Below are 13678 nucleotides of genomic sequence, written 5' to 3'. Positions count from 1 at the left end.
TCATAACTGTGGCCAAGCACCACCTTAAATATATGCATAATCCATAAATTGACTTTTTCCACTAGTTACGTTAACTCATATATTAACTTCATTAACACTGATACAGTGAGGGAAAAAAGTATTTGATCCCCTGCTGATTTTGTACGTTTGCCCACTGACAAAGAAATGATCAGTCTATAATTTTAATGGTAGGTGTATTTCAACAGTGAGAGACAGAATAACAACAACAAAATCCAGAAAAACGCATTTCAAAAAATAAATAAATTGATTTGCATGTTAATGAGGGAAATAAGTATTTGATCCCCTATCAATCAGCAAGATTTCTGGCTCCCAGGTGTCTTTTATACAGGTAACGAGCTGAGATTAGGAGCACTCTCTTAAAGGGAGTGCTCCTAATCTCAGCTCGTTACCTGTATAAAAGACACCTGTCCACAGAAGCAATCAATCAATCAGATTCCAAACTCTCCACCATGGTCAAGACCAAAGAGCTGTCCAAGGATGTCAGGGACAAGATTGTAGACCTACACAAGGCTGGAATGGGCTACAAGACCATCGCCAAGCAGCTTGGTGAGAAGGTGACAACAGTTGGTGCGATTATTCGCAAATGGAAGAAACACAAAATAACTGTCAGTCTCCCTCAGTCTGGGGCTCCATGCCAGATCTCACCTCGTGGAGTTTCAATGATCATGAGAACGGTGAGGAATCAGCCCAGAACTACACGGGAGGATCTTGTTAATGATCTCAATGCAGCTGGGACCATAGTCACCAAGAAAACAATTGGTGACATACTACGCCGTGAAGGACTGAAATCCTGCAGCGCCCGCAAGGTCCCCCTGCTCAAGAAAGCACATGTACAGGCCCGTCTGAAGTTTGCCAATGAACATCTGAATGATTCAGAGAACTGGGTGAAAGTATTGTGGTCAGATGAGATCAAAATCGAGCTCTTTGGCATCAACTCAACTCGCCGTGTTTGGAGGAGGAGGAATGACCCCAAGAACACCATCCCCACCGTCAAACATGGAGGTGGAAACATTATGCTTTGGGGGTGTTTTTCTGCTAAGGGGACAGGACAACTGCACCGCATCAAAGGGACGATGGACGGGGCCATGTACCGTCAAATCTTGGGTGAGAACCTCCTTCCCTCAGCCAGGGCATTGAAAATGGGTCGTGGATGGGTATTCCAGCATGGCAATGACCCAAAACACACAGCCAAGGCAACAAAGGAGTGGCTCAAGAAGAAGCACATTAAGGTCCTGGAGTGGCCTAGCCAGTCTCCAGACCTTAATCCCATAGAAAATCTGTGGAGGGAGCTGAAGGTTCGAGTTGCCAAATGTCAGCCTCGAAACCTTAATGACTTGGAGAGGATCTGCAAAGAGGAGTGGGACAAAATCCCTCCTGAGATGTGTGCAAACCTGGTGGCCAACTACAAGAAACGTCTGACCTCTGTGATTGCCAACAAGGGTTTTGCCACCAAGTACTAAGTCGAAGGGGTCAAATACTTATTTCCCTCATTAACATGCAAATCAATTTATAACTTTTTTGAAATGCGTTTTTCTGGATTTTTGTTGTTGTTATTCTGTCTCTCACTGCTAAAATACACCTACCATTAAAATTATAGACTGATCATTTCTTTGTCAGTTGGCAAACGTACAAAATCAGCAGGGGATCAAATACTTTTTTCCCTCACTGTATACCTAATAACATTAAGAACAAAAGCTGAATAAATAAAAAGACTGAAGTGATGTTACTAAAGAGCAACACAAGCTTTTATCCCAAAGCTTCTGTTTAACACCATCATGATCTCTTGCAATTCAGTCTAGCTGTTCTATATAAAACAAACTAAAAAAACAGGAGGATCACTATTACAAACAAGCAGTCCAGAGTATTTTCTTGAGCTAAAGTCTAAAGCATCTGTCAGGGAATCTGTCTATATGAGGAAGAGGCTCTGCCAAAATATTAGAGTAATACCATCAGTTAAAATGATAAGGTGGGAAGAGGCAGGAGACGCTAGCAATGCTTTTTGAGCATCTTTTTTTTTTTTCTCTCAATTTTTTCATCATTCATCATGTGTCACTTTGGAGCACACTGACACTTTTGGTCAGAGCATCGCTTTTGACAGTAAGCCAGTTAAATTGCAGTGTGGCTAGCTGATTGGTTCATGACCTGCCACCTCCGTACTTCTCCTGGAGACATCAAGCGTCCCAATCTTCTACTCAATTACAGTATACAATGCTCTGTATAAAAATAAAAAAAACAAAGAGCAGACATTTTCCTTTGAGGATGTCACATCTAGAGCCTTGGGTTAAAATACTGCTTGGTTAATAAGAGAAATATGTGAGATTGATTAAGCTGTCTGCTCCCTGGACCCAGACAAACTGGCCACTACATAGCAAAGACGATGGATGGGCTGTGTGACTTTCAGGTCATGTTTTTAGTGTTTGGAGTTTTGAGAGATATTTCAGTTTTCTGACCATGCTTTAGAGAGCAAAACAAACAAAATACTACCTTTCTTGTGTTTTAAGGAGCTTCAGAGAACCAAAAGGTCAGACATTACTGCAGGGCCTTAAGAATTCATAAGAAATCAGTGGGTTTCCTCTATCGAACACCCCCCCCCCCACACCGAGCCTCCTTTTTAATATTAATGAACCAGTTAACGTTAAAGAGTTGCTGAGACCACAAGTTCATCTGTACTTTGCTTGACTGCACTGTGTACCTCTCACAGTAAGAGTTCCTCATATTACACATTGAAAATGAATGAACCATAGTCAGATCTCGATTGTGCAACTGTTTATATATATATATATATATATATATATATATATATATATATATATATATATATATATATATATATATATATATATATATATATATATATATATATATTTGTCACAGAATGTCTTGAACAGTATAATGTAAGGAGAAATTCATCACAGATTTAGATGAGGAAAACAGGAAATGAAAGTCAGGGGCATGGCTTAAAATTAGAGTGTAATTATAAGCAACAAGCAGTCTTTATTAGATATAGATATAGCAGTGGGAGTGCATTTATTTCATGAAATTATTCTTTACTGTGGGTACTGCAGGCTGCTTTGGAGTATCTCAATGGCATGTATGAGAAGCAAGACACGCAGCAGCTGTTCTTTAAAACCAGAACAGAGGCTCTGTTCCCATTAGTGGCCCTCTAGTGGAGAGTCCTATGCCCCTATCCATATGACACCCTTGTTTTCTCCTTAAACAGTCTGTTCTGTTTTGCTGAGCTACATTACACCAAACTGTCTCTTTCTCCAAAGGCTATTCCTAAAAAATCACCCCATCTGTCATTTTTACTGTGACACACTACTGATTGGTTAGATATAATGTTACAGAAGCTCTCGTCTTTTACGTGACATTACATTTAATTTTATTACATTACATGATAGGGGGGGTAATTTAGCAATTACATCATACATAATCTTTCCCATTGTAACATGGTAATTGTTCCAACTGATACCTGAGAAGTGCTGGCATTCTTACAAAGATGTATTACTCCACATATTTGAAAGATGAGTTTAAATGCCCAAAAATGTACCCATAGGTACAGCAGCAGGATATTTTGTGCAAAAAAAAAAAAAAAAAAGCTGCATTCCACAGACTTGGAACTCTAATTCAATTTGGATGCGGTTTCAGCACAGCATGTTGAACAGCAGGAACATTTCAGGAGTGAAGACAGTCCAAAGTCCACAGCCACATCGATGCACACAGCTGGACGCCCCGCTAAGGCAGTCCCCCATACTCCTACACCATGCCCGCAAACAGCAATTTCATGTTAATGTGTAAATCATTAGCAAGTTGGGAATGAACATCTCCTGATATCATGGGGCGTTCGCTTAATCGCTTGACCGTCAGAGCCACAGGCTGCCTGATTGGTTATTGGCTCTACATTTGCATCATTGCAAGACTGCTCCCCATGAATGCAGAAAAACAGATATAGTGCTTATGTGCCAGGGTGTTATATTATTCCAAAGGCATTTACTTGTTTTCACCTGTTTCAACCCCTGGTTCTAATATCAGTGGAATGGTGTATGCAATGGTCTCATTATACTTTCAAGTGGCTGTTATTCAATATCCTAAAAGGAACAGACGACTCACCCTGAAAATGAGTAAGCTTTTTGAACATTTTGAAAGTGGGAACATTGCCCCATGGGGGGTCTGATGGGCCGGTTAGGAAAGCTCATTACAGTGTTTCGCAGAAAGGGAAGTCTAGCTGTACCTTCAATGGTGGCTCTTTTTGGCAGGATTGTCACAGCTCCTACTGCAGCATCCTCAAGCTGATGAATGGGACTGTATTTGGCTCCCCAACTGTCTGATCCAATCCACAGGAAATGACCCACTTGATTGGCTCTTTTACTGGCATTGAGGATCCCCCTGTGGAGCAAATCATAGAATGCAATGACATGATAGAGGTTCTCCAAAACACCTCCCAGCATGGCAGACTGGGACAGTCATGATGTCACAAATGTGTCCTGTTCATTAAGCTGTGCCTAGCGTTGGTGTATCATGAATATACATACCTAGCTAAACCCCCCACTACCTAAAGCAGTCTATGTCAAATGCGTGAAGCCTGTGATTACAGATAATAGTGGTTAAACCATACTATTAGAGTAACAGTCCTGGTACAACCCAGAGAAAAGCTGGCATGAATAATGGATGTTTTTGTTCTGATTGTATTTTTTATTTTTGGTATAATGGCTGTAGGGTTGATGCAGCCAGGCAAGCTGACAAGGAATGTATGAGATCATTATTGCAATGCCCACATAGCATGCAAAGCAAGAGAAGTGCACATTATATCATTAACCACTCCCCTGGTTTTCATGCACAAACATTAGGTGTCATCATTAAAGACCAAAGGGGCTCTGCACTTATTATGTATTCAGAAATGTCTTCACTGTTAGAATTCTCTCCATGCTGGTTTGTGTCGCATTACTCCTTTTTTTTTTTCGACATTTGTCATGTGATTAAATATTGAATAATTTGCTGTTCATGGCTGCTGATGAAACGTGTAAAGCAGTGAACCCTAGCTTTGCCATAGTATTTTTTCTCTCTCTCTTATTAAATGAAAGTTATCACAGCTTGCTATGAATCTCACAGAACCCCCGCCGCCCCCCCCCCCCCCCCCCCGTACCTAACAAGCAAGATAACTTCTAGTCACTATGGTAACCAAGGAAGAAGATCTCTCATGGTGTGTCAGGGATGTATGTGTTAGAGACAAGATGGACACATTCAAATAAGGGAATCTGTAATGTTAACTAATTAAACATGGGTGTTTCATCCCTACCATTGGTTCACTCATAGGCCAAGGAGTTTCTATCTGGCAACGCACTTGTGAAATATATTAAGATGGCTCTATATGAAGGAGTCGTTTATATCTGGCCAATCCATTTACTACATACTGTTCCTGTGGGACACTTGCTTTGAAGGAGGATGGATTTTAAAGTATTTTGAGTAGCTGACATTTACTTCTTATATATAAGAATGACCTCATACCTTATATCTTCATCGTTAGCAAAGATGATGATAGCTCGTGCATTGCGTGTGTCCAGGAGGTTCCTGATGATTTTATCAAAATCTGCCGTCTTGTGGTCATGTGGGATCTTTAGGGACTGTGCAATGCAGATACCACCTGCAAAGGACAGGGACAAATATAATATTAAGTTAATTATCTAAGACATGAACCAAAGTGAGTTATTGGGCATTTATAGTGGTTCTATTATGTTTTAAACAATGTTGTAATGGAATCAAATTCCATAGTTTCATACAGCTCTGCTCTACAATGCTTCATGATATAACAACAAACAGAATTCACAAACATGAATTGTCAGAGATAGTTGCATTTTTTATATTGTATATTTGACAAAATAGGTTGTGCTTTTATGTTTCGCAAACCTTTGTATGAATGGTTTAAACTGAACTACTCACACACATGGCTAAACCACGATTTAATAAGATTAGTGGTGACTAAAGCTCCCAGTCCAGGGCTGGCTCTCTGACGGCAGGGTCGATGTGAGAGCAGGGCTTGGGTTGTTTGAAGAAAACATAAGTGCTAATTTGTTGGTGACTGAAGCAATAACGTATCAAGTCTGGACTTGTATATATATAAAAAATAATAATAATAAAATAGTCTCTGGATGGACTACATGAACTACAAATCCAGAGTCATGTGATTCCAAATGGTAGCAATGTTGGTACAATGAGTGACATGTGAGGCTAAGTTTTCTGTGCCCAGCCTAAAAAAAAGCACCTTGATACATCAGGTCTTTGGAGCAGTGGGACATGTAACTGAGGGGCTATCTAGAGGGTACCTGCTGCAGCGAGCAGGAATTGAAGAGGCAGTGCAGAATTTTTGCAAGTGAAAGGTTTAAGTAAGAATGAAATTCAATTTACCAGGCAGAGGCAAGAATCCAAGGCTGGCAGACCGAATCAGACTGACTGTTGCTTCACTTGAGAGAGAAAAAAAAAAAAATCCAATTTACAGACACTGGTTCTGTGTTAAAGGTGAAGGCCAGAAGGTGAAATATTTGTGACACAACTTGGACACAAAAACATTAAAAAGTCCAATAAGTGTCTCCAACAGCATTGTGCCATCAAAGAACAGATTTAAATTTCTGCTTAAGGTACTAATAGTGTGGCCGTATGTGACCCTTGGTAGATTGCTAAGCAGGACAGTCCTGTTCTTACCTAGAGTGAATGTTTTGACTTAATACTAGGTTCATCTTAAAGATTTTTCTAGTCTCATATGTTTTATTCATTTTAAGTTGATTTTTTTTGTGTGTAAGTATTTTATGGTCTTCTGCTGAATGATTTTCCCCAATCTCCACAGTGGTGATAATTTTCTATCCCTTGTAATGTAATGTCAAAAGCATTGTTTTAAGAAAAAAAAGATTGGTATGACAGGCATGTGAATAATGACAGAGCAAAAATGTCTTTCAAATTTCTGATCGGTTTTGGGACTGAAGTGTGCTACCACATAAAATAGAAAATGGAAAATAACTCAAAGCAAAATGAAATAATGCCTAAACATGAAAGGTGGTTGCATGGTATGTCAGTCACGACTCAGGATTCCATCTCATTGAAAATATTTTTCACCTTTTAGACACAGCTGGCAAATATGTCGCCCTAAGCATGCTGTATAAATGTCTTACTTGAAAGTAAAACCAACAGCATTTTTTGGCATTTTTGCACAAATTTCCCAGTTAACACTACAGTTAACAAAATACTAAGCATTTAATCAGATTAGTTATTAATGGTTCAAGAAACAAAAGCATTCACGTTTAGTAGTAGAAATTGCAGTATATCCCAGATACACACAGTTGTTGGTCTCTATGAAATAGCTTTCAGCACGTTATCTAATAAGTGGAAGCAAGTGTAACTGCCAGCTGATGACACTATAAAGGGAAGGACTGCTATAAAGGATCTTCAATTGTTTGCAGACTGGAAAAATTTGGAACAATCTGTTGTTGTTTTTAGTATCAACTAGAGATCTTAAGAACTGAGCAGGGATATCCCTACACATCATAAAGAGAACAAATGCATCCTTTCCTCAGTTGACAGCAAAACACAAAACAGAAATAAAGACAGGAATCACGCTATCTCACTCTGCCTTGGCTGACTGACATAAAATTACAGCCTTTAGCAAATTTTAGAAGACACTGCTTTGGAAAGCCATATAAGATAGTGTTTATCTTTTCTAGACCAATTTTAGAATACACATTCTTATTCTTCAACACCCTAGTAATATACGTGCAGAATGACATCCACGACAGAATAGTTGAGAAATTCTATCATGATCACTCAAGACTAAAGTAGTTATTTATGAAATCTGGAGAGAAAGAATTAAGAAAAATTTAAAAAGCCTATTCAGACCGATTAATGACATGAATACATATGCTGGTAGACCTGGTATTTACAATATGCTCCACACATCAAAAACACAGTACATCATTGCCTATTGGCAATCATATAAGAACATCAATGAATCTGTGTCACTGTGAAATCCCTTTTACGATGCCATAAACTGTATTCTCTACTATTGCAAGACAGTTTACATTGGCTGTTGTTGGCTGCATTTTTTGAATTTAATTTTATAACATGTTATTACTCCATTACTGCAATAGGTTTACCAAGTTTTTTTTTGGATGAGTCTGCAAAAAGTATCTATATATTGTGTATCCTTATTTGCCTCAACTGGTATGGAAACTATACATTTTTACTGTTGCATTGTGACATGTATAAAGTGGTGAAAACGTTCTGTTTGACTGACATGTGCTACCCTGGAGGCAATATTACATTGGCAAAAATGATACAAGACAGATGCGTCAGATAAGAACACAGATTGATTAGAAATATATATGTGAACTGAGGTTAACTGACCAATTAGGAGTTGCCTTTGCATTTTTCTCTAGTGCAACTCAGTGTTCAAAAGACTCTGAAACGATATCACTGATTTGAATCCAGGTTGTTTTTTGGTACTGGGATCAATATCTTTGTGCTCTGTCCCATTGGAAATACAGAGTATACACCGATCAGCCATAACATTATGACCACCTGCCTAATATTATGTAGGTCCCCCTTTTGCTACCAAAACAGACCTGACCCGTCGAGGCATGGACTCCACTAGACCTCTGAAGGTGTGCTGTGGTATCTGGCACCAAGACATTAGCAGCAGATCCTTTAAGTCCTGTAAGTTGCGAGGTGGGGCCTCCATGGATCGGACTTGTTTGTCCAGCACATCCCACAGATGCTCGAATGGATTGAGATCTTGGGAATTTGGAGGCCAAGTCAACACCTTGAACTTGTGATTCATCAGACCAGACCACCTTCTTCCATTGCTCTGTGGTCCAGTTCTGATGCTCACGTGCCCATTGTAGGCGCTTTCGGAAGAGGACAGGGGTCAGCATGGGCACCCTGACTGGTCTGCGGCTATGCAGCCCCATACGCAACAAACTGCGATGCACTGTGTGTTCTGACACCTTTCTATCAGAACCAGCATTCACTTTTTCTGCAGTTTGAGCTACAGTAGCTCGTCTGTTGGATCGGACCACAGGGGCCAGCCTTCGCTCCCCACGTGCAACGATGAGCAGCCTTCGCTCCCCACGTGCATCGATGAGCCTTGGCCGCCCATGACCCTGTCGCCGGTTCACCGCTTTTCCTTCCTTGGACCACTTTTGATAGGTACTGACCACTGCAGACCGGGAACACCCCACAAGAGCTGCAGTTTTGGAGATGCTCTGACCCAGTCGTCTAGCCATCACAATGTAGCCCTTGTCAAAGTCGCTCAGATCCTTACGCTTGCCTATTTTTCCTGCTTCTAACACATCAACTTTGGACAAAACGTTCACTTGCTGCCTAATATATTGCACCCACTGACAGGTGCCATGATAACGAGATTATCAGAGTTATTCACTTCACCTGTCAGTGGTCATAATGTTATGGCTGATCAGTGTATGTTTATAGTGTTTAAAATAGCCACATCTATTTGTATTTTAATGGGTAAGCCTATATCTTGTAAGTTGTAATACTGTTGGCCCTGTATTAACAGTTAACTGTGTAACTAGCAAGAGGCCTCAAAAAACTCTTTCTGAAAGTAGACTCATGGTACCGTGACGTTTATTAACCGTGTTTTACAATAATTTTAGTTATGGGACCAGGCAGGGGACACTGTTTTGGGCAAGTTTAAATAACCTAGCCTTGCCATTCATTGGGGTAATCTATTTCTGTGGTAGTCAATGGGCTTAGTCTTTTCTGTGAGATTCCTGGTTAACTTTGCTTTCCTTTGCTCAGTCTCACACATCCCTAAACAGGAAGTTAAGTTAAACATGATTAGAAAAAAACTAAACAAATCAAAAACAGCAATATAAAAAGAACCTCAGGCAAGCGTTCTTAATATAATTTTGACAAGTAACCAAAGTGAAGTGAATGTGCAGTATTGATGGGAATTCCATGCGAGCTGACTTATGCAGGATCTGTTCAACAATGAGAAGTGACACTCGCTGTGAATTTCTGAGGACTTATTCCAGCTAGTTATGAAACAAAATCCAATTTTCCAAATCGTGCTACAGCTAACTATTTATTTTTGTATTTATCATAGAAGGCCACTGAGATAGGTGACAGTAAAAGGATAATGGTAACTTGGAGCTCAATTCCAAGTTCCTGTTCACTCTCTGAAACAAGAACTACAATACATTTGAAGTCTGGTCATAAAAAAACAAACTATTTTGGAGGTTTTTGGGACTGGAATTTTGGACTTCATCTAATGTTTGTGGTTTTAAAGAATGTGTTGATATTGGCATATGCTTCCATTGGATAGCATTCTATTTTGCCTCATTTCTCTCTGTTCTTGAACTGCAATTACTTTGTGATGGGAGCACAGCAGGTGCACATGAAAAAATTAACCTACACTTGGACATTGCTTGCTGTAGTGTGATATCTGTGGTAAGAAATTAGACCGGTGCATCAGCATGAACATGTTGGGAGTTTGCGTCATCAGACATCACAGACTGTTAGACAATAACCTGCTAAGTCAAGATAAAATAAGTTTGACTCAGTGGAATTATAGACTAGGCTTCATCCTATTTTGAATCTGTAAAATCAACTTAGGAATGGTTCATTAATAATAGAACACCTTTAGGCTTCCTGTCACTTCTGGAACACAGAGACGGGATCTGGAAGAGTGATATGTACCTTACTTATACACCATAACCACACATAGACACAGAAAACAGTGATTTTAGAAATGATGTGACTTCCCCTTTAAGGTCCTATATTTTGCATGTGTCCTTTCGGTCTCATTCTTTATCATTTTTTATATTTTTCAACGTCCTGGTACTGAAGAATATCCTGCTAATAGGTCTATGATTAAAAAAAACAAGTATCTTGTTGATTGTTGTATAATTAATATCTATCCAGGGATATTATCTGTGAGAGTTAATGTTAATTTATGAAGGAGGGCCACAGTCGCTGATGTGATGGTAAATACTCAAGAGATTTGTATGCACTCCTTAAAAAAGTGAGCGATTTGTGCACTCTTCTGGCAAAAGCTTTCACCTTTAACAGCTCAGAATTCCCAGCAGGAAAGTGTTCTTTGCCTCAACAGCTGAAAATTATATTTGACCTTTTTTTGAAGACAAAGAATCTAAAGGGAAAATGCCATAAACTAAATAACAATAATTCATTTTGCTGCCTAGCTCAGCCTCCTCCTGGCATCCACTTTTTGAGTCTGTCATACAAAGACTGAAGAATTGGTATTTCATGTAAAACCATTTGTTCTAATATGAACAAATGAATTCTGGAATAAAGGAAAAAGGCAGTGTCACATCCACCCCCCCCAAACAAACAAACAAACACACACTCTCTCTGACTGACACACACACACGCACGCACGCACGCACGCACGCACGCACGCACACGCACACCCCCCTATCTTCTTGCTGAGCATTAATCAATAAGCAACAATATCTAGGTCAGTGTGAGGGACAGGCACACAAAGTTGCTAATACACTGAACTTTCTCCCGGGAATTGAGGTTTGAAGACAACTCATGTATTTTTTGCCATTAAAACATCAGGGCTTGTTGGGTTAAGAGGATGAAAGTGAGCCATTTAGGTAATATAAGGAAGAATGCGAGAGGGGAACACTGAGGTGAACCAGTTTCAGGGACAATCCAATTTTTATATATACAAGAAATAAAACAAAGTACTGCCTGATACACAGAATCCATCTGTCACAACCCATTTAGTCTGATTCATTATATATATATATATATATATATATATATATATATATATATATATATATATATTTCAAACATATATGTGGGGAGTTTTTTTTAAAGAAAGCATAGAGGACTCTCCTTTCTCCTTTACCTTTTGGGTTTGTTTTGAAGTCTGTGTCTGTATCTTTAAAATGCTTCTTTTTCAGAATTGGCTTCTTAGTTTAACAGATAAGGTAATGTGCTTAATTGCTGAGGTTATTGCTGTGCCTAAAATAGAAAAATGCTCAAGTAGGGCAGATCCACAAAACTCACAGCTGCAACTTCTCTTTGCATAGGCATGCAACCAGCAAACTTAAAAATAAAAATAAAAATAAAATAAAGACATAAAACCCTTTGCAGTGTACCTGTCGGTAACTCATTTACTGAAAGCAGACATACTAAGTAAGTAAAATAAATTGGTAATTCTTCCACAGAATCAATTTAAAAATCAGATTTTATTGCCTCCATTGAAAAAGCAGCAACCTTTCTACTCCAACAATGCTGAAATAAATAGTGGTCTCACAACAAAATGGCAGTTAACCATTTTCAAAACACAATTACTGTTTAAAGAACAAACAAAAAAGAGTAACAGTAAACATTTTGTGAATCAGCTTTTATGTATTATGATAAAATATATATTTATGTATTTTATTAATATAACAAAATATCGCTGTTGATGATTCAGACCCAAAATATGTCAACCTTGCTATGGAAAGTTCTTAAGTTGATGGAATTTGCTGAGATGATTAATAAGGATGAAATGGAAGTTGATGAAAGGAAAATTACATTTTATATATATATATATATTGTATTTTGTAGTACCAGGAGAATACTTGCATAGGCCCATCCTTTTGTTTAAAACAGTGACTCTTTTAAATGTTTGAGTGCTGTTGTGAAAAAGAAAACCAAAGCACAAATAGACTTAAATGTTATGTCATGTCTTAAAGCTATGGCAGCACACAGAGATTATAAGGGAGGGAGGGGAAGGAAGATATTCACTTACCTTAGGGTTTGTTTGTGTGAGGAAGTCTGTAGCCATGTTTTCTAAGTGCAATGAGGCCATTACAGAGGCCAGCTTTCTTAGGGGTTTTATGGCATTCCACTACCATACTGTTCCTAAGAGGGGAGCCTAGATGTTTTTCTTTGTTTGGAAAGTAAATTATTTGTATTTGTATTTCTTTTGCACTTTAGGTTAATAGGTTTTGTTTTGTTATTTTTTGCTGCTTTATAGGGACACTTTGGTGCCTTCATAAGATCTGTTCCTACATTCAAAACCTCTTGTTGTACAGCTTACCACACACAGTTTTCTGAAAAGTCACAAAAATCATTAAAAACAAACATTTAATGCACATTCAATGGCCCCAACACCCTATTTTACATTCCTTGGAGAATGTGCATGTGCAGTTCACACTCCACTGTAACCTACACGGCAGTCCCTTGAATAAAATAATCGTGTAAAATCATAGCAACAGTTCTGGGTGGTGAAATAAACTTTTGGTTCTTTATGGTTTTATGGTTCTTTCTGAGAAATAGGGTAATGGGGCAATCAAACGTACATAAAATGTAAATTTTTAATGATTATCTTTTCAGATTAACAGATTTTCAGATTAACTTTTCTGAATTTCCCCATTGAATTCCAGCAAAGCAGCTCCAGAGTTAGCACCCATGTGACGTCACGGCCTATTTTTCAATCTCTGATTTCTGGTACATAGAATAAGCTGGACATGAAAAGCTCACTCCAGAGAATATGTTTCTACGTATAGAATGGATTAATCAAAACAACATTCTCTGAACATGAACCAAGCTGATGGCAAGAAAGCATATGTATTTACATTAACAGTGTTTGCCATGTTCTGTCCTAGAAGACTTTTGCACACTGAACAACACACAA

The 13678-nt window shown here is 38.7% G+C and overlaps 1 protein-coding gene across 1 annotated transcript in view; it reads right to left on the bottom strand.

Moving 5' to 3' along the window:
* The window catches only part of grm7 (glutamate metabotropic receptor 7), a 240999-nt gene that overhangs the window by 115325 nt on the left and 111996 nt on the right, over nucleotides 1-13678 (bottom strand). Inside the window, exons 3-4 of the mRNA XM_066698280.1 lie at nucleotides 5527-5662; nucleotides 4253-4407 (exon numbers count right to left, since the gene is read on the bottom strand). Of these exons, the coding sequence (XP_066554377.1) occupies nucleotides 4253-4407; nucleotides 5527-5662 (291 nt within the window). The remainder of the gene's footprint in view (nucleotides 1-4252; nucleotides 4408-5526; nucleotides 5663-13678) is intronic.

The sequence above is a fragment of the Amia ocellicauda genome, chromosome 3, assembly GCF_036373705.1.
Source record: "Amia ocellicauda isolate fAmiCal2 chromosome 3, fAmiCal2.hap1, whole genome shotgun sequence".
NCBI lineage: Eukaryota > Metazoa > Chordata > Actinopteri > Amiiformes > Amiidae > Amia > Amia ocellicauda.
Note: the sequence above shows the minus strand (reverse complement) of the source record. Positions and strands in the feature narration are given on the sequence as shown.